General features: G+C 42.6%; 1 protein-coding gene across 1 annotated transcript in view; it reads left to right on the forward strand.

Annotated features, from left to right (window-relative positions):
- Positions 1-26466, forward strand: part of cdh23 (cadherin-related 23) — a 710459-nt gene that overhangs the window by 611060 nt on the left and 72933 nt on the right. Inside the window, 6 exon segments of the mRNA XM_052041602.1 lie at positions 7924-8145; positions 10359-10478; positions 18061-18241; positions 19578-19711; positions 21228-21437; positions 24906-25013. Of these exon segments, the coding sequence (XP_051897562.1) occupies positions 7924-8145; positions 10359-10478; positions 18061-18241; positions 19578-19711; positions 21228-21437; positions 24906-25013 (975 nt within the window).

Consider the following 26466-nt stretch of genomic DNA (forward strand, 5'->3'; position numbering starts at 1 on the left):
GTTTAGGTTAGTTGAGAACCGGGACTTTGGAAATGTGTTGGCATGCTCAGTGTGCAAGGTACGAGCAGGGAGAAGTGCATGGGTCGCAGTTGTACTTCTGACAGTGGAACAATTTGCTTGCGGGCAAAAATCAGTTTTCATTCTCTGTTCCTTGAGGAGTTTCCTGTATATTGTATTACTTTGAGGTTTAGCTCTACCTCACTCAGAACCTTACAGAGAGTGCCTGAAAGCACACACTGGCTGTCTGCAAGTGCCTCTGTACCTCCAGGACATACCAAAGACAAACGATGGATTAATTAAGACTGATCCCAGAATACAGTGGGTCCTCTTGATTTCGACTGAAGCCAAGTTTCACCCACCTGATCTGATTGATATTTGCCATTCCACCGTTTGATAAAATTGTGGCTGAACTTCTATCTCACCTGTATCTTCCCACACTATCCAAGAGTTAGCAATCCCTGCCTCATATGCACGTAACACCCAAGCTATTCCATACAGTGATAACGCTGGCACCTACACAACAATATGAAAAATTGCCCTGGAATGTGTTATCTGGCAAATTACTGCCCAATCATTCTATTCTCAATCCTCAGTAAAGTGATGGAAGGTGTCATTAACAATGCTGTCAAGCTGCACTGACTCACTAATAACCTGCAAACTGAGGCCTCGTTTGGGTTTTGCCAGGAATATTCGCTCCAAGCATCATCTAAAGAATTCCAGAAGTGACATCAAGGAATATTTGACCAAGTGTGATATCAATGATCTTTGTAAAACTAAAGTCACTGGGTATCAAGGGAAAATCGTTCCAATAGTTGGAGGAAGATGGGTGTGGTTGTTGGAGGTCAATCATCCCCTCCGCAGTAAATCATCGTCAGGAGTTCCTCAGTGTAGTGTCCTAGATCCAAACATCTTCAGTTACGTCATCAATGACCTTCCATCCATCATAAGAATAAGGGATGTCCGTTAATGATTGCAATTAATCAGCAAATGCAGCAACATTCAGGCCTGATAAGAGGCACGTAACATTTGCACTGAGAAAGTGTTTGGGAATAATGGTCTCCAACAAGAAAGAGTTTAACCATCTACCCTTTATACTGAACGACGTTATCACTTGGTCCCACACCATGAACATCCTGAAGGTCACCACTGACCAGAGTTCACTGGACCAGCTGCATAAACATGTGGCTACAAGACCACTTCAGAGGCTGGTCTGAACTGCAAGGATTGGTACCAAAAAGCCTATTGAACATTTTCAAGGCAGTAGTCAGGAACAAGGAGGAATACTTGGATGAGTGCAACTTCAACAATTCTCAGGAAACTCAGCACCATCCAGGACAAAGTAACCAACTTGATTTTCAACTTTTCACCACTCTAACCATTCATGGTGCATAGTGCCTGCAGTGCGTACAGTCCACAAAATAGACTGCAGTTATTCACCCAGGCTATTCCATTGGCACTTCCCAAACCCATGATCTCAACACTAAGGTGGAAGAGGACAGCAGGTGGTTGGAAACACCACCATCTGATGATTCCCACACCATCCTGATTTGGAAATATATCACCAGTCCTTTATCATCACTGGGTCTAAATCCTGAAACTTGCTCCCCAACAACACCGTGGGAGAAGCTTTATCAGACAGACTATTGCAGTTCAAGAAGTCATCTCATCACCACCTTCTCAAGGGCAGTTAGCAAGGGGCAATAAATTTAGGCTTGCCAGATCCCAGAAAATGATTGAAAAACTGAGCATCCGTGACTTTTAGGATAGGGAATTCCAAAGTTTCACAACAATTCAAATGAAGTGACTTCTCCCAAATAGCCAACAGCTTATTTTGAGATTGTGAAGCCCAGCCAGGCTAAACAACCTCCCAGTAATTATCCTGTAAAGTCCCTTAATAGTTTTATTATTTCAGTGAGGTCACCCCTCTTCATGTCAGATATTGAGGGAATACAATCTTGGCCCACTCAGTAGAGTTTTCTCCCTGAGATCTTGGCTCATATTTTGAAATTTAACCCAGAGAAGAGGGAAGTTGTGTAGTTGGGAAAGTGAAACAAGACAAGCCAATGTATAATAAATGGTCGAGTGTTGTGGGAGAAGAGAGAGAGCTTGGCATGTTGTCATAGATCCTTAAAGGTAGCAAGACAAGTCAATATGTCATCAAGGCATACAGGATGCATTAATTTATTAGTCAAGGCACAGAATATAAGATCAAGTCATAAGGTTATGTTGGAATTGTGTACAGCTTGAGGACTGTGGACTGTATTACAGAAAGATGTGATTGTATTGGAAAGGCTAAAAAGGAGATTGACATCAATGTGCCAGGACTGGAAAGAATGGATAAGCTAAGGGTGCATTTTTTTGGAACAGATTGGGGAGGCCTAATTGAGGTACATAAAATTATGAGGTGCCTCAATGGAATAAATTGGAAGGGCCAACTTCCTTTAGCGGAGGAACCAAATACCAGACAACATTGATAAAGTAGAAGAACTGGGGGGGGAGGGGGGGGGGAGATGAGGAACTACGTGTTCATCCGGGGTTGGAACTCAGTGCCTGAGAAGGTGGTGGAGGCAAAAACCATCATCAGAGTTAAGCAGTACTTGGATGTGTACATGAAGAGCTGTGACTGCAGACTGAAGCCACTGATCTGGTGCTGAAGGTAAGATTCACCAGGGTAGTTCTTTTACAGCCTGCTGAATGGCTGCGTTCTGTGTTGTATATTTTCTACGAGTCTGTGAATATTAGAAGACCTTCAGCCCATGTCTTTATAAATAAAAATCTGAATAAAGAAATCAAGAATTTACTAAGAGATCAGGCTTTCATCAGAGCTGATTATCAAGTTGAAGCATTAACCCTATTTCTCTCAGAATCAGGTTTATTATCAGTTTTATATGGCGTGAAATATGTTGTTTAACAGCAGCAGAACCTGAGTGTTTCTGGCACTTCATGTTTTCCTTCTGAATTTCCAGCACCTAGATCACTATAAATAGAATTAGAATATCTTACCACATCTTGAATCTTCTCTTGATGTTTTTTTGTCATCTGCTTGGGTCACCAATGAGTTGGAGAGACCGGTGAGGGCTGAGTCTATCAATGACACAAATGCAAAACAAATTTGCATTTTTATAACATTCTGAAGTGTTTTCACAGCCAATGAAGTGTGATCTCTGTTATAGAAAACACAGCAGTCCATTTGCACCGAGCACAAACAGCAATGTGATCATCTATTTCTTATTCAAGTTGGATGAGGTTATATTTCAGTCAGAACACCTCACCTGCTCGTTGAAATAATGCCATAGGTTGTGAAAATAATAAAAATCTGCAGATGCTGGAAATCTAAAATGGAAATGGAAAATGCTGGAAATACTCAGCAGGTCAGGCTGCATCTGTGGGGAGAGAAATAGAGTTTTGTCATAACTGATGAAGAGATAAAAGACGAGGCTGTAGGGAGGGTTGGGTGGGGGAGGGAGGAAATATCTCTGATAGGCTAAAACTGGGAAGACTATGGCGATATACAGTTATCGGGCCAATGAGTGAATTGGAGCAGTTAGAGGGTGAGGAAATCAACAAAAGAACGTGGGAGTTGTGAAATGCAGAGCGGGAGGTCCTGTCCGGCAGGTCAGGTTGGACATGTCCACTCCCACAGAGAGAAAACAAGCTGACCTCATATCACAGATGGATGACTGAATCAGACCGAGAAATCAAGTTACCTGAAGTTGTAAAATTCAATATTGTCCAGAAGGTTGTAACATGTCAGGTGGAAGATGAGATGCTGTTCCTCAAGTTTGTGTTGGGCCTCATTGTAACAGTGCAGGAGAACACAGACTGAGAGATCAGGGTGGGATGGGGAATTGAAGTGGCAGCAACGGGAAACTCAGGGTCTCCTCTGAGGACTGAACTCAGGTGTACTGCAAAGCAGTCACCCAATCTGTTTGGTGTCTTCAGTGTAGAGGAGACCACATTGTGAACACTAATTGCAGTACACTAGATTGGAATGACGTGGGATGTTTTATGTGAGCAGACTGCAGCTGGTTTAACAGTGCCGTAAGATGTCTGACGTTGCAAAATATCCGCCTGAGCCAGGTTCTCCTTTCCCTGCACACCCTGACACAACGTGTGCCAGCAAAGACCAATTTTCCCTCTGGTTGGTGGGAATTGGAGGAGAGGGGAGGAGATGAGGGGGCTACAAGTGGTGTAAGGATGTAGGAGGAGGGATCTGTTCCATTAGCCATAAATAAAAACCTCAAATACACTTCAAAGGAGACCCTAGGTGTTTCACAAGAGCATTATTGGACAAAAATTGACTCTGAGCCACTAATTGATACGCCAGTTTGCAGACGACACAAAAATTAGGAGAGTTGTGGACAGTGAGGAAGTTTGCAACTGAATCCTTGACTTCGTCATTGGCAGACCTCAATCAGTAACATCTCCTCCTCATTGATCATCTGTGTGCCTGGCCCCCTGCTCTACTCTCTTTGCACCCATGACTGTGTAGCTAAGCCCAGCTCCAGTACCATCTGCAAATTCGCTTACGATGCCACTGTTCTTGCCCAAGTCACGGGTGGCGATGAGTCAGCGTACAGGAGTAAGACAGAGCATCTGGTTGAATGATGCTGCAATAACAACCTCAGGCTGAACATCAACAAAACCAAGGAGTTAGTTGTTGACTTCAGAAAGGGGAAGTTGGGAAACCAAGTTCCGGTTCTCATCGGTGGGTCAGAAGTAGAGAAAGTAAGTACCTTGGTTGGCCTGTCGTGGGCCCAGCACATAGGTGCAGACATGAAGAAGGTGCACCAACTTTCTTAGAAAGATTAAAGAGATTTGGCATGTCACCAAATACTCTAACAAACTTCTACAGATGCACTGTTCAAAGTATGCTGACTGATTGCATAATGGCCTGGTTATGGCAATTCCAATGCACAATAACGCAAGAGGCTGCAGAGAGTAGCGGACACAGCCTGGAACATCACAGGCACAGCCCTCCCCACCATTGACAGGATCTACAGGAGGTGCTGCCTCAAGAAGGTGGCATCTATCATCAAGGATCCCCACCATCTGAGTCATGCATCTTCTTGCTGCTACCGTCAAACAGGAGTTACAGAAACCTGAAGTCCCACACAACTAGGTTCAGGAACAGCTATTTTCCTACAACCATCAGGTTCTTGAATTGACCTGTATGATCCTAATCCTTCCTTAACAACATAGCACTACGGACCACTTCTTGCACTACCATGGACTTGTCTCTGATTGTGTCAATTTTTTTTGCATTAATGTCTTGTTTTTGCATAATTTTTTTTCTTTCTCTTCACTGCCTTGCATAATTTTGGCTTTGTGTGTTGTCTGTACCAATGTGCCTGTGATGCTGCTGCAAGCAAGTTTTTCATTGTACCTCTACCTCACCGTACTTGTGCACATGACAATAAACTTGACTTGGATTCAGCAGGAGAGAGACCAGTTGGAAATGTGGCGAGAGAAATGCCAGTTGGAGTTTAATCCGGAGAAATGTGGGGTGTATCACTTTGGGAGGTCAAATGTAAAATGAAAATATGCAGTCAATGGCAAGACCCTAAGGAGCATTGATGTACGGAGGGATCTTGTGGTGCAAGTCCAGAGCTCCCTGAAAGTGGCAACTCAAGTAGATGGAAAGGAAAGCATACAGCATGCATGCCCTTATCAGTTGGGACACTGACTATAAAAGTCGGGAAGTCATCTTGCAGCTGTATTAAACGTTGGTTTGGCCACATTTGGAGTATTGTGTGCAGTTCTGATCACCACATTACAGGAAGGATGTGGAGCCTCTGGAGAGGGTGCAGAAGAGATGTACCAGGATATTACTTGGATTAGAGAGTATTAGCTAAAAGGAGAGGTTGGACAAACTTAGATTGTTTTCTCTGGAGCGTCAGAGGCTGAGGGAAGACCGAATGGAGTTTAATAAAATTATGAGAGGCATAGATAGGATAGATAGAGTCTTTTTCCCAGGGTGGGAATGTCAAATGCTAGAAGGCATAGCCTGAAGGTGATGGGGGAAATTTTAAAGGAGATGTGTGGGACAAGTTTTTTTTATGCAGAGTGTGGTGTGCCTGGAACACGCTGCTAGGGGAGGTGGTGGAAGCAGATACAATAGCAACATTTAAGAGGCATTTAGGCAAGCACGTGGACAGGCAGGGGATGGAGGGATATGGACCACATGCAGGCAGATGGGACTAGTTTGGATTGGCATCGTGATCAGCACAGATATTGTGGACTGACGGGCCTGTCGTTCTGTGTAAATCTGCCATGCCTAGAGCTTGGTTAGAGTAAATGTTTCTAATTATACAAGTGGCTTGGATAAAAGTACAGACAATTTTTATTTCAAGTCGTGATCAAGTTTGCTCTTCAGAGTTGTGCAGATAAATTCAGGGACGTTCAGCACCCCTTTCACTGTCACTCGTGCTGGACATCGAAGTGCATCGAATGGTTACTCATGTAATTCAACATTCTTCTAACTGAGACTCACTCCAGTGGTCTGCCTTTATAATTGAAGCTTTGTCATACTCACTTGATACGTACCACAATAGCATTCAGTCCGGTTAAATGATTCCTTGAGTCTACTTATAAGGAGCAGAATATGCTGCAGAAAATAACAGATTTCCGATCAGTGAACTTTGTGCAACAGTTGTACAATTCTGCTCAGGGTGAATAATACATCCCCAGCTGCTTTGTCTCTGCTGTAACATGGTGGAATTCATTCATCTTTAATCTGTGCACTGTTCCCTTCTTGACTGCACTGTCTGCCAGAGAAGTCTGATATTGATATTGCCATGTAGGACAATGACAAGCAAATATACCCATTAGACATCAGAAGATAAAATTTAATTAACTACAAACATCAGAAGTAACTCTCCTCTATTAACGCCAACTACTGTTTGACCAGCTATGAAATAACTAAGGATGTTGATAGTGGATTCAAGAGGCTTTTAGACAGGCACATGAATCTGCAGGGAATGGATCAATATAGATCATGTGCAAGCAGAGGGGATTAGTTTAATTTGGCATCGTGCTTGACACAGGTATCATGGGCTGAAGAGCCTGTTCCTGTGCTGTACCATTCTTTGTTCTATGTCAATAGGACTTTATCTGTGCTCACTGTTCCCCGTGAGGAAGAATTGAATTCTTATAGAGCATTCTATATATATTGTAATCTCAACTACAACATATTCAGCTGATAGGAGATGTCTAAATGATATTTCAAAGCACCCCACGTCAACCAGATTACCCTTTCCTTCCTTCCTTGATATTTCCATTAATCCATTTCTTAATTAGTTCTTTCACCACAATCCTTGGTTCCATTTTTTAAGCATTGATTCCATTAATATAAAACCAATACCAAAGCAGTGCAAAACCTATCAAGCCCAATTACAGGCTATAGCTTGAGACGTTGGGGGGAAGATGGGTGGGTGATGTTGTGGCTTTGTATCTCCTCCCTTGAAAGCTATGGAAGTAAAGGTCAAGAGCTGCAAAGAGTGCCAGCTTTCAATTATCAGTTTCAAACTGTTGCATAAATATTGACTCACATTTTGGTTTTGTTTGTGAGATTGTTTCTTTTTTGCTTCTTCAGCACACTTATTCAAAAGGTCAAAATATGAGGGGTTTCAGTTGTGATTAGAACGAGATCATTTCTGCTGCCAAAAGGTTCAATAAACAGCAGGTGATTTTAGTTCTCATAATAACCAGATGTTTTACACTGTAAGGTAGTGTGATCTTGGAAGCAGAATCAGGAGTAACATTCAAAAGAGAATTGGAATAATGCAGGAAAAGAAAGTATCTCCAGGACTTGTAGAGTAAGAGCAGGGGAGTGAGACTAATTGAAGAGCTCTTTCAAAGACGCAGGTTTAGGCGCAGTGTGCCTCCTGTTTCTGCGACTAACCCATGTCCTGTTTCTTGCAGGTGACAACTACGGTGCTTGTAAATATTTTAGATGAGAATGACAATCATCCAGTGTTCCACCAACAACAGTATGACATCACCTTGAATGAAGGTCTATCAAGTTTGGATGCTTTCAATGTAATCGTGAATGCAACAGATCAGGATGAAGGGCCCAATGGAACCATTACATATGCCATAGTGGAAGGGAATATTGACAACACGTTCGCCGTCCACAGTACCACAGTGAGTAGCAAACAGCGACAAATTCCATTTACATGTTGCAAGTAAGATCAGAGTACAGAAAAATGTTAAAAACCCAAATTTATAGACACAACATGAATGAATTAACGGCACAAATAGTTCTAAGTTGGTATGAGCCAAATACCATTCCAGAAACAAGCCTGCAGCCTAATCAAAGTGGGGAACTAAATATTCAAAGTTCAGGAAGGACACACAAAGAGAAAAAGGAGATGGGGTGTCACTGTTAATAAGAAATTACGTTGTTACAATATTTGAGGAAGATCTTGGTTTTCTAGGTATAAAATTAGAATTGCTTCAAGTGGAACTAAGCAGCAGCAGGGCTGGAAAACATTGGTGAGACTTGTTTATCGTGCTTGTGATGTAGGGTACAGTATAAGTGACAAAATTAGAAGCGTATGCAAGACGGGCAATCATGGTGGGCTTTAAGTGAAATAAAAACTGTACATGCTGGAAATCTGATATAAAAATAGAAAATGCTGGAAAATATCAGCAGGTCAGGCAGTATCTGTAGAGGGAGAACCTGTTAACATTTCAGGTCAAAGACCTTTCATCAGAACTCTGATGAAAGCTGTTGGACCTCAAACATTAACAATTTCTCTATGATGAAGTTAACCCACATATAGATCGTGGAAATAAAAATGAATGCTAACAATGAATTCCTGGAATGGATATGAGATCAACTTCGATTTCAGTATGTTGAGGAACTGAGTGGGGAACAGGAAGTTTTAGATGCGATGAGTTTAGTAGATGAGAAGGAACCAGTGGATGTGGTGGACTTTGACTATCAAAAGGTTTTCAGTTAGGTCCATACAGGAGGTTGCTGTAGAGCACATTTAGAGCCCATGGAATTGTGGGTAACAGACTTGCAAATAGGATTGAGAGTTGGATAAGAATAAATCAGTCCTCCTTGGGTTGAAAGGCCGTGACAAGTGGGGTACGGCAGGGATCGGTGCTTGGGCCCCAGCTATTCATAATCTATTTCAATAATTTGGCTGACGGGACCAAATGTAACATATCCAAGTTTGCTGATGACACAGAACTGAACATGTGAGTAGTGATGATACGAAGAGGCTTCAGTAGAAAGCAGAAAGATGAGTGAGTGAGCAACAACGTGGCAGATGAAGTACAAAGTGGAAAAATGTGATGTTATCCAGTTCAATAGATAAGACAAATGCCGAGTATTTTTGAGTGGTAAGAAATCGAGAAATGTTTATACTGAAAGAGGCCTCGGTGTTCTTGTACACAAGTTACTGAAAGCTAACAGGCACTTAGGAGACAAATGGTCCATTGGCCTCCATTGCAAGAGGATTTGAGAAAAAGTGTAAAGATTTCAAACTACAATTATGTAAGGCTTTGGCCAGACCACACCTGGAGTATTGTGTACCGTTTTGGTCATCTTACCTGAAAAAAAAGAACATAAATGTTACAGGGGGAGCGCAGCAAAGATTCATCAGATGGTTTCCTGAAATGGCAGGTCTCACGTAAGAGGAGAGATTGAGCAGGGTAAGTCCCTATTCATTTGAGTTGAGAAGAACGAGAGGTGACTTTAAAACAGCACACAGAATTCTTCAAGGGGTCAACAAGGCAGATTCAGGGAGGATGTTACCATTGACTGTGGTGTCTGGAACTACAGGTCGCAAAATAAGAGGTAGACCATTTTGGGTTGAAATGAGAAACTTCTTTGGTCAGGGGTGAAGAAGCTTTGCAATTCTCTACCCTGCAGGGCTGTGGAGGCTCAGTTATTAATTTCTTTCAAAACTAAGATCAGTACATTTCTGGATATTTTAGTAAGGTATGGGTAGGAAACTGAGATAGAAGATCAACCATGATCTTACTGAATGGCAGAGCAGTGTCAAGTGGTCTACTTCTCTTCCTATTTATTATGTTAAAGCTGTAGCTTTTAAGGACCATCTTGTAGGAGGAGAGAGAAGTGAATGGACTGGGTCAGAATGATGTTAAAATAAAAATTACACCCCTATTCTGACATGTACATTCTTCCAGTATGAATAATATTTTGGACCTGTGTAATTTCACTGTGTGAAATACTGGAAGAATGAGGCAAACTTTGCTCCATGGACTGCTAATGATGAACATCAGAACAGGTTGTTTGTTCATTCTTTTGTTGCATTAAGGATGTAAACAAAGATTTTGCCTGTACATTGAATAAATGCAGTTATGTTATTTTGTTGGTCTAGGGTCAAATCAAGGCAGTAAAAGAACTGGACTATGAGGTGTGCCATGGCCGATACACACTCATCGTTACGGCCACCGACGAGTGTCCAAACCCAGTCCACCGCCTGACATCCACCACCACAGTAAGTGCTTCTGAGTCAAGGAAGTGGCTTGTATGCAAATTGTACCAAAGAAATGCCTCGATAGAAGATCCACCACTTGAAGCTACTCAGTGCGCTCCATCTTGGTGTGGCTTAGGTGGCACAGAATAAATTTACGGAATGACTCCTGGACTCCAAGGTTTAAATTCTAGACTCTGAGGGTTAAATTATAAAGAGAGATTACACAAAAAGAGATAAACGATTAGTGTTGAATCTCTGGAATCTGCAAGATCAGGAAGTCATGTGATCAAAATTTTCAAGATGAAGAGGAGGTAGAGACTATTTCCATAGAAATAGAAAATTCAAGGACAGCCCTTTGAATAATACTATGATATAGGAAGTACAACCATGCATGGAGTGGTAGAATTTTGAACCGATGTCTACAAGTAAGAGTGTTACTAGTCCACTGTAAAACTTTAATCTAAGATCAATGTATTTTATTAACCAAACAGATTAAGAGAAGAGGTACGGGGTGGGGGAGCAGTGGGTAGGAAGGCTAGGAATTGAAAACAGGATGTAAAGTTAGAGAAACAAAGGACTGCAGATGCTGGATATAAAGTTAGGTCACTGTTCAGCAATGACTTCATTGAATGGTGGAACAGACTCAGGGCTAAATGGCCTCTTATTCTGATGTACCAGCAACAAAAGCAAGTACACTGAGCCAACGTTACTATTGTTACTAATGCTGTACCATTCCATATTTTTCACTAATCGCTCTATTCTGTGGCCTCTTTGCCAACTCATGCCAGGTTGGGCAGGTTTTCAAGTTGGGGAATGGGAAATTGGAGACCCAGTACCATGGGATGCCGGGGAACATAATTACAGGGGACGCCACCTGTGACGAAGGTTGAAAATCGAGCGTACCCACGATCTCTTGCCCTTCTCCGAGTTTCTCTCTGCTGTAAGGTACACGGGAGTGCAGAGCTGTTCCCAAGAGGAAGAGAAGTCTGCAACTGATAGAGATGAAACTTCCATCACTCAGATTTAAACCCAGGTTGCAGATGACACTCTGACCCAGTTCAACATGTGCTTTTCTGTTCTAAAGCTCGTTCTCAACACTTGGGCTTCTCTGGAAATGTTAAATCCCTGGCCTGAAGTGTTTCTGTGCCCACTGGGAGGACCTCTCTCTCTGGTGAAGCTACTGCCTGACATGCTGCTGTATTGGATGGATTCACAAGAGCAGGGATGATCGCCATTATAGCTCAGTTCTAACTCTCTCACCTTGGAGTCACATGTCTGTGAGTCCAAGCTCCTCCAGCACAAGACTTGAGTGCATAGTTTACCTGATGTTCCAGTGTACTGCAGAGGGGAGGTTGTAGTAATGAAAGTAGCCCACTTTGGATGAGACATTAGCTCAAAGCACTGTTTTGTCTTGTGGATATGGCACTATCAGAAGGGGTTGCTGAGAGTACCCCACCCCATACTCAGCTCTCAATGAATCCCACCAAAAGTAGACATTGAATCATTGTTACCTGCGGGACCTTGATCCCATATCTAGTAGACTATGAACATTATAGAAAGAAGAAAAGTCTTGCAATTAAACAGCACATCACAAACCTATTGTCATCCTAAATCTTTTTTACAGTCAATGAAGTCATGTAGCCCTTTGAATGCAAGAAGTTCCCACAAACATCATTATCAGAGATGTTTTCGAATGAAGACACAAGAGATTACAGATGCTGGAATCTGGAGCAACAAACAATCTGCTGGAGGAACTCAGCGGGTCAGGCAGCATCTGTGGGGTGGGGATTGTCGATGCTTCAAGTCCAAACCCTGTGTTAATCCTGGTGCAGGGTTTCAACCCAAAGCATTGACATATCCTCTCCCTCACCCCCCCCCCCCCCCCCCCCCCCCCCCCCCCCCCACAGATGCTGCTTGACTCACTGAGTTCCTCCAGCAGATTGTTTATTGCTATATTTTCAAATGATGTTGGCTGGCTACACATTGGAACAACTTTCCACTGGGAGACTGAGACTTGAGCTCATGAGTGCTGCCCAGTGAAACATGAATTGCACTATTTAGACCATGGTGTGAGAATGCTGCTTCTATGAACAACCGCCTATGCTGCTGCAAACAATTGGATCAAATCAAGACTGTAGGAAAAGTATAAATTAAACTACCTTGCTGTCTATCAATATTGTACTGCTTCTAGAGAAAAGAAATTTATGACACTGGAGGTGCATCACATCAGTGCTGTCCAAAAGAGAAGCCATTTAATCTACTTCCACTTCCTGGCTCCTTAGTCCTGTAGGTTACAGATCATCAAGTGCTCATCCAGGTAAATGTTAAATCAGTTAAACATTCCTGCCTCGGGCAATGAGTTCTGGACCCCACCACTCGTTGGATGAAAAGGTTTTCCTCCACTCCTCATTAATCCTTCACCCAATTATTTTAAATATTTGTGCCCACCTGCTTAACTTCCAGCTGAGTGAATATGTCCTTCTCATTCAGGCCTATATTTATGCTTTCCTACACACATCAATTAAATCTCCTCTATCCGAAAGAAAATAACTCCACGATTACCAATCTTTCCTGAAAATCAACATTCTCCAGCCTTCATAAATCTCCTCTGAACACTCTCCAATGCTCTTACACTAGGCCATTAATATCAGCTTTAAGATTCTGCCTGTTTAGTGACTTGCTTTTCAGAGGCAAAGTCATTAGAGAAATTAACTTTGTCAGATATACCTACCTTCAGTTTAGACAGTCAGTAAATGTCATTAAAAGACATAGCTGAGGGAGAAGCTCCTATTCCTCATTCCCCTGAAAGTGTGTGAGACAAGAGAGGGACCCCCATCTTAAACGTGATTCTGCTGCACAGTTGATGGCAAAACCATGGGGTTGTGAAACATGTCTTTGCTCACTTGGGCCAAGTGTTGGAAGCCAGTCATTCTTGCCCCCTACTCATTTGGTTCCATTAACTTCAGGTTAACCCCAGATGTGTGGAGGTGAGTGTTTTCATAGAACATAGAACAGTACAGCGCAATACAGGCCCTTCGGCCCACAATGTTGTGCCAACCTTTAAACTTCGCCTAAGACAATCTAACCCCTTCCTCCCACATATCCCTCCATATGCTTATCTAGTAACCTCTTGAATATGACCAATGTACTTGCCTCCACCACCGCCCCAGGCAGCACATTCCATGCCCCAACCACTCTCTGGGTAAAACACCTTCCTCTGATATCTCCCTTGAACTTCCCACCCATTACTTTAAAGCCATGCCCTCTTGTATTGAGCATTGGTGCCCTGGGAAAGAGGTGCTGGCTGTCCACTCCATCTATTCCTCTCAATATTTTGTACACCTCAATCATGTCTCCTCTCATCCTCCTTCTCTCCAAAGAGTAAAGCCCTAGCTCCCTTGGTCTCTCCTCATAATGCATACTCTCTAAGCAGCTTTCCCAGCAGCTGATCCTCCTCCACTGCCACCTAAAGATGTACTTCTCCTTGATTATCAATTTGAGAAGCTACAGACCCAATTAATTCCTGAAACATGATATTGAGTTATGAAATGAACCGACATTCCAGGGACCATTGGTTCCTCTGGGGTTTGGATTACTTTATTGTCATAAACACCAGGGTGCAATGAAATTCCTTGCTTGTGTGAAGCTCACAGACTAAACAGTATACATGGTAATAATAAGTCCAACGGTAAATGCAACAACAAGTGCAACACAGCAGAATAGTGCAAAGGGCAGAAAGGAGTGCTAAAGTGAAGTGACAATAAGGGAATAACCAAGAGAGGTAGAGTTTAGAGTACGGGAACATGGCAGCACCACTGGGAAGGGGGTGTGAAAGAAGTGATTGGCTCAGAAGTCTGATAGCAATGAGGAAGAAGCTGTTCTTAAGTCTGGACGTCTGGGCTTTCAAGCTCCTGAATTTCCTGCTTGGGTATAAAATTTGAAACTGACCTAATCACAGTCAGTCCAAACCCAACCCCAAGGGTGTCATGGTTTTGATACATTCCTGACAGGTGTAGTCAAGTCCCATTGGGCTTGGGTCAGATCAGGTTCCACTGCACGGTGACATCTGCTTACAGAATGCCAAGAAGTTCTTAAAGCTCCTGCTGTCCTACTGATGACCGTTTTTCATACATTTAATCCTGGTAGTTGTGCTCTCTGTCCTCCTGCCTGCCCAGTTGATTGCTAGATGCAACTTGAGCAGCTGCTCGCAAGATGGAACATGCAGATTGACACAGGGGGAGGAGGGGGGAATGGAGGGCTTAAGGAGAAGGTTCTTTGAGTTGATCTAATATCTGAGCTCAGAGCTGTCCCAGCTTCGATTCACCAGAAGAAGCCTCAGAAGGTTCAAGCACAATTGCAATTGTTGATCTTGTTTAATAATTGTTGCAAATTATTATTGCTTATTTAATATATGTGATCCTCTTACAAGTAATGTTGTGATTGCTGCTGCTTTGTGAGTAAATTATGCCTCCCATTTCAAACAGCACAATAGCCCAGGTTTAAAACTAACTCACCCAGCAGATTTGTTGACAAGCAGTCAGACTTTGCTCTGGGTTCTAGGGGAAGATGCTGAGGAGCCTCTGTTTGATGTCAGGTAGCTGTAATAAGAGACGTGTTAAAATGCAGTTGCAAAACTGCATCCTATTGGGCAGAAAGTTAGTGCACCGCAGAAATATCTGTAAATTCCTTTGTGGTGCAGCTTGCGTAAGCAAATGACAAGATGACAAGGGTAGTACTTACTAACAGAACATCTTTTATTGAAGGCAGTGACTCTCAACAAACTGTCGTGTCTGGGTACAACCATGTATCGAGTTCAAAGGTACCCCACACATATACCTAATATATACACTGCACTGCTTTCCCTTTAGAAATGAAATAAATCCATACAATCAAGTATTATCACACATGAAATTATCCTATTAATTAACCATTTAAGTTAATATACAGTTTGTACGTTCTCCCCATGTCTGCGTGGGTTTCATTTGGGTGCTCAGTTTCCTCCCACATTCCAAAGACGTATGGGTTAGGAAGTTGTGGGCATGCTATGTTGGCGCCGGAAGCGTGGTGACACTTGCGGGCTGCCCCCAGAACATTCTACTCAAAAGATGCATTTCACTGTGTGTTTCAATGTACATGTGACTAATAAAGAAATCTTATCTAAATTCAATCAGTTATGAATTCACTCAATCCTCTGTTTTCTTACGGCACTAGAAACTGCACCTGACATCTCTGAAGTGTCCAGTCCAGGCAATGGTAACTCCATTGAATCACTTTCCCACTGCTTGCCTTCAAGGTTTGCAAATATCCCACTGTTTTGAAACTGCCAAGTCTCTGTGGAGTGACGCCTTTGACTCAGGATATCATTGTGGACAATCTTCCACTGGCCCTGGACCCGGAATGTATTTTCCTCTGAGATGCCCCACGCTGGTCCAATTCCTTGACTGGCTTGTTGCTTTGCTTTGTATGTTTCTCAAATGCACATTAGCCTCTGTAGCTCTTTTGGAATCAGTGTCTTCCAGCCTGGTATTTGACAGCTGTCATGTCACAATGCTTGCTTCACTTTTTGATCATGGACAACATTTTACATATATCCAGCCTTTGCTCTCCTTTTTGTCCAAAAAATATACTTGATTCATAACATATGCAGAAAATTCAATTGTTGTACATCTTTCTCTATGTTCATTGTACCACCAATTCAATACATTCTCTTACAATGCATCAATGCCACTTGTGTTTCCTCATTAAGCAATGTCCCTGTGAGATGCTCAAGAGACTGTTATACGGGCCCAGTTCCTCCATGCCAAGTGGCAGCAGGACCTTAGACTGTGGTCCTTCCCTACGGAGCTTTTGCAGTAGCTGCACCGAGCTTCAGTGCATCCCTCAGCACACACTCCTTCACCTTGGAAAGTGCCAGTCAGCAACATTTGCTTGTGGAGGTCTCATTACACAGGAGGAACAAGTTTCAGGCAGATCAAAGAGCGTCTTTCACCAAGTGCATGATCTTGCAGCAGCAGTTAATCGTCCCCCTCTTCGTGGACTGTGCCAAGAAGGTCTGGAAAGGGATGCAGTGGTCTTTGTGGAGGTTTGCCCCAGGCAGCTGTGTAACACAGGGCACTGTGATCCATGGGCTGTTCCCAGGGCCCAGCATTTACTCTCCAGCAATAGAACAGTCAGCACTGCCATTCCATGACTCTCATAGAATGACTCTCATCGAATGACTCTCAAGTACGATACGATGGACTCTTGACCTCACAATCTACCTCGTTGTGGCCTTGCACTTCATTGTCCACCTGCACTGCACTTTCTCTGTAACTGTGACACTTTATTCTCCACTCTGTTATTGTTTTACCTTGTACTACCTCAATGCATTGTTGTAATGAATTGATCTGCATGGATGGTATGCAAGACAAGTTTTTCACTGTACCTTGGTACATGTGACAATAATAAACCAATTTACCTTCAGTGTACTTTTTAGTTCTCTAAAGGTACATCTTTTGTGAGTGAGAACAGAATGTCGGAAATACTCAGCAGGTCAGGCAGCATCTGTGGATAGGGAAACACCTGTGCGTTTTTGGAGAAAGTTGTCTTATATCCACCCTACTCTCATCCCATGATGGACTTTATCTCACTGCCCCAGAAAAACACACACACACACACACACACACACACACACACACACACTTTCTCTCTCACTCCATTTCTCTCTCTTCTGGATGAGCATCCAATCTACAGGTGACAGGAGTACATGAGGTAAGAGGCCCTGCTATGGATTTTACGGGAACAACCTGACCTTAAAATGCCCACTCAAGGTGGCACAGTGCTACAGTTGTTACAGCATGAGGCACTTAACTGTGCAAGTCCCTGAAAAATTGTGACAGCCAATAATGATAGCCCCCTCATGGCTTAGTCACAAGGGGCAAGTTTCTAGACATTTCTCAGGTGCTGAACACACATTAGATTTAGATAATGAGGTGCAAGCAGCAAAGCTTAATAATATCTAATGCAGAATGATAAGGACAGTACATTAAGGGTGCAGATCTTTTCTCCTGGCCCCCAAAGCCATAGTTGAAGTCTGGATTGCTTTCATGTTTTCATTGGCCATTGGGATGGGTGAGTGATTGCCCAATCCAGCAAAACTTTGTTTTCATAGAATCATAACATTGTTACAGCACAGAAGGAAGCCTATCAACCCATCGAGTCCACAAGGCTCACTACAGAGAGATGCACAGCCCCCTCCACTGAGCCTTCCATTAGCCCAGTTTATATACCCCCAATTACCTATCCAGGTGGCAAGTTCCAGATTGCAAACTCTCTGCATAAACATGGTTTCCATTACATTCATAGCTGGATGCTTTGCCTAACAGTTCTGTTCATCTAAAGAACACAACCCATGATGTATAAGAGACAGAACCACACTTGAGTCATTGTCTGTAGTGGGAGAGAAAGAGCATTTGATTTCACAACTTGTTCTTTGATCTCTCCAATTAAAGTGGAGTTTAACCAAAATCAAATGCGTAAAGACTAAGATTGAAAGGAAATTCCCTCTGAAAACAGAAACCAATTAAATCATCAGAATTTCAATGAGCATTTTCTCCTGTTGTAGGTAATTGTCAATGTGAATGATATCAATGACGTGACCCCAAGGTTTCTTCATCCGTATGAAGGTCCATTTGATATCACGGAAGGTCAACCTGGTCCGAGAGTGTGGACATTCCTCGCGGAAGATGAAGACTCCGGCCCAAATGGGCAAGTGGAGTACAGCATCATAGCGGGCGATCCCCTTAGTAAGTTCATGCAGAAGAAGCTGTGCAATTTCTAATTGGTTATTATCAATAATCTATATCTTGTGCATAAGATGTTGTCTTAATGGTTTCAATATAAAATCTTTGGTCTTTGTTTCCAGTTTGCAAAGCAGTTAAGACAAATAGCTTGATTGCCCTTTGAGGGGAAGCCAGCTACGTGTATGAGGGAGAAAAGAATAGAGGGTTGTGCTGAAAGGAGGACCTGAAGCAATCTGACCAACTTCTCTGCAAGCAACCGTGATTCAGGGATTTCGATCCCTTTCTGGCCTCCAGTGTTCTAAGTTTAAGTAGATCCTGAGTAGATACCTTCCAGCAATGTAAAATAAATACAGGCAGAGTCTGTTCACCAAATTCAGTCACAATTTTTACAAACATGATTAGTGTCTTTGCCTGCGGAAGTTACTCAGAATTACTGATCGACCGGGTCAGCAGCAGAGACTTTGTGTTCATTAATTAAAGAATGAGTTGCTCGTGACTGATGGAGTTGTAGTAATATTAATCCAGAGTAATCTTAATCAATAGTAATCCAGTGCAACATTAATCCAGTGTAATATTAATTCATTGTAATATTAAACCAGAATAATATTACTCCAGTGTAATATAAATTAAGTGTAATAGCCAAGGAATTTAATAAAGGAAATTTCCCCTTTTAAGAAGTATTGAGAATATTTTGTTCATGTAAAAAAACATTCACAATACTTTAAGGTTATTTGTGTCATCCTGGGCATGGAGTATTAAGGAGATGCTGCAGTGTTGGGGGTGTCATTTTTTTCAATATGTTGGGGGTGTCAGTTTTTCAATAAGTCTCACTCTTGGGCATAAATGAACTCATGGCACTATTTTGAATAAGAGCAGTGGAGTTAAATAAGCTGTCTTGTACTGTCTATATTTCTTAATCAATATCTCTAAATCAGTTCAGCTCATCATTATCATATTGCTCTTTGTGGGAGCTTGTTGTGTGTAAATTGGCTGCTGTGGTTCCGACATTGCAACAGTGACTGCACTGTTGTCACTTGGGCTGTAAAGTGCCTTGGGGTGACCTGATGTATGGATAGGTGCTATACCAATACAAGCTTTGCATCTTTCTTATGTCACATAAAGAATGTAATTGCAAGAGATCTTGAATTAGAAGACTAGCAAGCATTATACCAATTTGCAAAATTGTGGAAAATAGAAGAAAGCTTTATGATGAGTTCATTACCTTCCCTCAGTGGGTAACCCCACAGAAACTTAACGCATGGTTTATTTTACATGTTCTGCAGACAATAAAAGATGAACATAATTTTTCCAACGAACATTTCCTTTGCTTGATCTTCAGATGAGTTCATCATTTCTCCAGTGGAGGGGGAGCTTCGTGTGAGGAGAGATGCTGAGTTGGATCGTGAGAGTGTGGCATTTTATAACATAACCATTATGGGCAAGGACAGAGGAACGCCACCACTAAGCAGTACGGTCAGTCAGCCCGTCGGTGCTCTTGGCTCCTTGTGTTGATTAATGTGCAAACTATTCCTTTCGCTAACTTTCACTTAAGATCAATGACATGAACCATGGGCAGTAATTTCTCTCAGGCAGTAATTAGACTTTTAGTGAAGATTGTGCATTTCTTTCCTTCCATGAGCTTCATGTCCTTATTCCATGAGATAAGATGTCAAAGGATGTCTGTCTTCCTTTTTTCATCTGTCTCTAATATTTCTTCTAAATTTATTTCTCTCTCTCTCTCTCTCTCTCATATGCGCGCGCGCACGCACACACATGCTCTCTCTGTCGCACACACTCTCTCTGTTGCACACACACTCTCTCTCACATGCTCTTTCTCTCTCTCACACGCTCTCCCTCTCTGTTGCACACATTCTTTCTCTCTCTCTGACTTTCTGTCTTTCCTAAATTTTCCTTAATATCTTCCTTTCTTCATCTCTTTATTTTCCCTTAATTTCTTTCTCTCCTCTCTTTTTCTTTTCCCTCTTTTTTTCTCTCTTTCTATCGTTTGCCATCTTCTATGAATTTTCTTTCAGAATTTCTTCCTGTCTTTATTCTTTCTCTTTCTTCCCTTTTGCCTCCACTCTAACCTGGCCTCTTCCTTCCTTGCACAATGAATGCAATTGGCCATGATTTCAGTCTTTGGGAATGTTCAGGAAGCGCGATCTGCTTTGGAGAGCAGCAGGGACCTTCTGTTCACCCACAGGCACAGTGGGTGCGTCACACTGGCTGACGTTTGCTGACACTGGCTCCAGTGCTCACCTTCCCGCCACCAAAAAACAGTTGCCAGGATTTTGTGAGTCCTGAATTTCTGTTTCAACCTTCTGGTTCGTGGAGTAATTGAAATGAAACCCCTACAGGCTTCAAAGAAAGCAGAACAATGAGAGAAACAAGGACTGCAGATGCTGGAATATCTAGATGAAAACCACTACGACGCTGGAGGAACTCAGCACGCCGGGTGACATCCAGGGAGAAAAGCAGGTGGTCAACGTTTCGGGTCAGATGCTGCCTGGCCTGCTGAGTTCCTCCAGCATCGTAGTGTTTTTCAACCAGAACAACGACTCCTTCCTCCTCTGAACCGTGAGGAAGAGTGCTGACTAGGTTTACTAGGATTGTTCCAATATTGAGGGACTTCAGTTATTGAGAGAATGGAGAAGCTGGCTGGTTCTCCTTTAAACAAAGGGGAGATTTAATACAGGACTTCAAAGTCCTGAACAGAAACCTGTCAGAAGGATTGGGATTCAGTGGAAAAAGGAGATGAGACAAGGATGGTGTTACTCGGTGAATTTATGATCTGAAATATACTGTTTGGAATAATAATGAAAGCAGATTCAGTGATGAATCTTAAGAAGAGAATTGGGCAGGTTCTTGAAGTGAAGAAATTTTCAGAACACGAGCGGCAGATGTTCAAAGAGCCACCATGATGGGCTGAATGGCCTTGTCCTGGACTGAAGTGTTCACTGTTTCTGGTCTTTGATTCTGTGCCATGTAGGTACTGGTTGGAGTTCGTGTGTTGGATGTAAACGATAATGATCCTGTGCTCCAGAACATCCCACTGAACTGCACCATCAGTGAAAACACGGACACGTCCACAAGTGTGGCCAGGATTCAGGCCACCGACATTGACAGCGGTTCCAATGCCCTCCTCACCTTCCACATCACTGCAGGAAACACTGATAATGCCTTTTTTATCAATGAAACAGTTAAGTAAATTATTGTTGTAGATATCAAAGCTTTGGCTCCCGGTGCAAAGTTTCACATCCTGGTGACCAAATCCCTCCCCCCATGTCTCCAGCCAAGCACCATCTTCCTTTGCTCCAAAAATCACTGCCCCCAGGCCATGCTGTTTGCTTCATTAAGTTGGTCCATCAAGCAGGCACGATAGTGTAGCAGTTAGTGTAGCGCTATTACAGCGCCAGCAGCCCTGCTTCAATTCCGGCCACTGCCTCTGATTTTGTACAGTCTCCCCGTGTCTGCGTGGGTTTCCTCCGGGTGCTCCGATTTTCTCCCACATTCCAAAGACGTACGGGTTAGGAAGTTGTGGGCATGCTATGTTGGCACCGGAAGCGTGGCGACACTTGCAGGCTGCCCCCAGAACACTCCACGCAAAAAGGATGTACTTCACTGTGCGTTTCGATGTACATGTGACTAATAAAGAAATTGTATCTTAAAATTGGTTTGTTATTGTCAGATGTACCGAGGTACAGTGATAAACTTTGTTTTGCATGCCATCCATACAGATCATTTCATCATATCAGTACATCAAGGTAGTTCAAGGGAAAAGCAATAACTGAATGCAGAATATAGTGTTAACGTTACAGAGAAAGTGCAGTGCAGGTAGACAATAAAGTGCAAGGCCTGTGATGAGGTGGATTGTGAGGTCAAGAGTCCATCTTATCGTAAAAGAGGGCCGTTCAATAGTCTTATAACAGCAGGGTAGAAGCTGTCCTTGACCCTGGTGGTACGTGCTTTCAGGCTTTTGTATCATCTGCCTGATGGGAGGGGGAGAAGAGAGTATGTCCAGGGTGGGAAGGGTCTTTGATTACGTTGGCTGAAGTTACGGCCACCCAGAGCAGTCTCCCTCTAGGAGTGCGGTTCCCAGCTCTTCCATCGCAGCCCGGTGCTGTATAAGGTCGGTCTCAGCACAGGCAGCTGGCCGCCCTCACACGGTGACTCTTGACAGTCAGTGAGACCCCGACCCCAAGCTCACCTTCTGTCAAAGCTGTCATTGTGATCAGGGCCACTGTACATTTGGGAGCATTTTTTGACCTTCACGAAGATTTAGTATCATTTGGATTAAAAAATGTTTAAATATTGATTTTGCTTTAAATTTATCACAGAATCACGAAAGAATACAGTTCATCCCATTTTGTAGGAGCCATCCAGCCAGATGCACTTCCTTGCCCTCTCTATAACCCTGAAAATAAGTTCCCTTCAGAAATATCCATCTCCCTCTTAAAAGCTACATTTGAATTTGCCTCCTCTGCTGCCTGGAAGTGATCTCCAGACCTGAACCACTCGGTGTGTAAGGTTTTTCCCCTCGTGTTTCTGTTGGTTCTTTTGCCAATCGACTTCATTCTATGTTGTCTAGTTCGTGATTAGTCCATTAATGGAAGCAGATACTCTCTGTCTACTCTATCTATTCTCTTTGTGATTTTAAATACTATCGGATCCTTTCACAACTTCCTCCCCAGCTCCTGAAGTGTTCTCAGAATCATTTTGATAAATCTCTGCTGAACCTGTTCTAAAGTCTTCACATCTTCCCTGAAATATGGCACCTCGTCCTGGACGTAATACTCCAATTGTGAATGAATAATTTTCTATAAAGGGTCATCATGACTTCCTTGCTCTGGTACCCTGCCTCTTTTTAGAAAGCCCAGGATCCTTTAAGCTTTTTTAACCACTTCCTCAATATACTCAACCAATTTCAATGAAATCTGCAGATGTACCCCAGATCTTTCTGTTCTTGCACCCCTTTTAGAATTGTGTCCTCTAGTTTATATTGGTTTTCCTTTTCCTATCCAATGAATAACACTTTGCATTTCTCATCATTAAATTTCATCTGCTACTGATCTGCCCATTTTACCAGCCTATCTATTTCTTCACTGTCCATTACTGTCCTTCTTACAGTTCTTTAGGCTTCTAAGTTCTATGTAATCTGTGAATTTGGAAATTGTGCCCTGCACACTTAAGTCTGTGCCATTAATATACGTTTAGAGAATTGGTCCTAGGACCAATCCCTGGGTAACTTCATTATATACTTCCTGTCCAAATGCAACCTTTCACTGCCACACTGTTTCCAGTTGCTTAGCCAATTTTCTATCCACTCTGCTACCCCCATTTTGTTCCATGGCCTTCAGTCTTAAGGACAAGCCTATTATATGGCACCGTATCAAATAGAAGTGCACATATGCTACATCTACTACATTGCCCTCATTGACCCTCTCTGAAACTTTATCAGAAACCATAAAAATGATTTTCCTTTTACAAATTTATGCTGTGTTTCTCAAATCACCCTTATCCAAGTTACCGCTAATTCTGTCCCTGATTATTGCTTTTGGAACTTAATAAAGCTAAAACAAAATGAACCCACATACTAAAAATCAATTAAAATTGTTGAAAGTAAACGTAACTAAATCATGAAAGCCCAACACCTACTTTATTCCAGGAGTTCTTGTTTCCCTTCTCACAGTTCCATTCACTTGAATAGGGCAACTGTGCTTGGACCAGGTTCAGCCCAGCACAGGTTCAGGGGCAGAATTTCCAGCACAAGAGCCAGATACACTGCAGAAGATCCTGCCACCCCATCAGGCTCCACAAGGAGGCCCTGGGGACAGCTAGAAGTACAGGCGGCAGTGCGGACTGTCACCAGTACTGGAAGCACACTTCCACAGTGGACACGCAATTAAATCCTAGCAATGGCACAAGAAATGGGGGCTATGTGGGAGGGAAGGATTAGATAGATATTAGAGCAGGATAAAATGTCGGGACAATATTGTGGGCCGAAGGGCCTGTACTGTGCTGTAATGTTCTATGTCCTATGTTCTCAGTGTTGGTGCAGAAGATGTCCCATTACAACCTCTGTAAAAAAAAACCTGACTGGCTTCATATTAAATTTTATCTCATTGTGCCCCTGAGAAGGACCTTGAGAAGTTCCACTACCCTGAAAGTGTTACTTAAAAGCATATGATTTCTGAAGTATTTTTCATGTTCAGGGATCTGCCTTCTGTATCAAAGGCCCATCAATGTGTAGCAATCTTGTTACGATCAAAACACACTGGGTTCCATTTCTCTCCAGGATTTGGGGCCTCTCATCTTCACTGATATGTTATCAGAAATGCTTTTTGTATGGGTAGCTGAAATGGTTAGTTTCGGATTCTGATCAGATCAGGCAGCATCTGAAGAGTCAGAAACAGAGTTATTATTTCAGGTTAAGAACCTTTCTTCCTGACGGATGCAAGTTCAATTTGCTTTTCAAAACTGCTTTCTGGTGAACAACCTTTAACCTAAAACGTCAACTCTGCTTCTGTTCCCGCAGATACCACCTTGAGCTTCTGGGCATTTTCAGCATTTTCTATTTTTAGTTCAGATTTTCATCAGACACTGTTTTGCTCTTGGTTATTTTTAGTTCCTTGGTCGTCATTATTATCTCCTGTGATTTATCTTTCAGATCGGTGTCATCTATGTCAACCGACCACTGGATAGGGAGCAGACTGCTGAATATCGTCTCACGATAACGGTGAAAGACAGCCCAGAAAACCCAAGACATGCTCGAAGAGTAGTTACTTTGAACATTATTAATATGTTGTCTAAATGTCCGTAATATCCCCTTCGCGTTTAGAAATACATCAAAGATGCTACATTTTTGAATGTACACAGTCTTTTTCCCAAGGTTGAGGAATCAAGAACTGGATGGCACAGGTTTAAGGTGAGAGGGGAGAGATTTAATAGGAACCTGAGGGGCGACTTTTTCCACACAGAGGGTGGTACGTATGTGGAACGAGCTGCCAGAGGAAGTGGTTGAGGCAGGTACAATAACAAACGTTAAAACATCATTTGGACAGGTATATGCATAGGAAAGATTTAGAGGGAAATGGGTCAAACGCAGGCAAATGGGACTAGCTACAGTGGGCATCTTGGTCAGCACGGATGAATTAGGCCGAAGGGCCTGTTCCATGCTGTATGACTCTGACTCTACATACTTGGTCACCACGATATGCTTATTTATTAATAGTCAAGATGGCTCCAGAGCTTGGCGACTCTTTGCGAGCAGGCTTCAGAAGATCTACTCATTACATTTAATGACATTTACATCGAATCTTGCAATGATACAACGCAGGAGGAGTTTGGAAATTAGTCTTCCTTCTCTACTGTGTCTCCACATCCTTGTAATGTTTCCCCTTAAAGTATTTGTCCAACTTCCTTATAAATGTTATTGTTGAATCTATTATGCTATACATTGAGTCAGCACGAACCAGACCACACTTGCTGAGTGAAAAGAAAATCACTTCATCAGCCTATTTTGCCAATTAAGCATTACATTCACTGAAACGTACCAAAGGTTCAAGGATGTAACTATATGAAAAGCTGGAAATCTATTCAAGTGGAGGGTGCTCCATCACATTCCTGACTTGAGCCTTGTAGATGGTGGACAACTTTGGGGAGTAATGAGGTGAGTTACTCACCCTAGGATTCCTGGCCTCTGACCTGTTCTCATGTCCGCACTATGCATATGGCTACTCCTTTTCACAAGAGTATTAATGAGAATCTCTGTGTTGTGTTTAGCTGAATGTTTACTTTTAAGTCCTAACCTTGGAGTAGGATTTTAATGAGAATCATGTAAAATAACTTGAGAGATAAATTGGATATGGGCCACTCAAAGGCCTGTATCAAATCACACAAGTTCATACAAAGACAGGCATGCAAGTCTATGGCACCTTTCATATATCTTTCAGATTGTCCCACATCCTTCTCAGTGTAGTCATTGGTGTAACATGGGGAATCTATAATGGATTTGTGCACTGCAAACTCCCACAAACATCAGGGTGCATGCAAGAGGATGTTTTCCCTGGCTGAAGGGTCTCGGACCTGTGGTCACTGACTCAAAGTAAGAGATGGGCCATTTAGAACTGAGATAAGGAGCACTAATCAGGGACTGATGAATCTTTGGAATCTGCACCTGGAGCGCTGTGGTGTCTCAATCAATATATTTATTCAGGAAACCAAAGGAT

This window comes from Pristis pectinata, chromosome 30 (assembly GCF_009764475.1).
Source record: "Pristis pectinata isolate sPriPec2 chromosome 30, sPriPec2.1.pri, whole genome shotgun sequence".
Lineage (NCBI taxonomy): Eukaryota > Metazoa > Chordata > Chondrichthyes > Rhinopristiformes > Pristidae > Pristis > Pristis pectinata.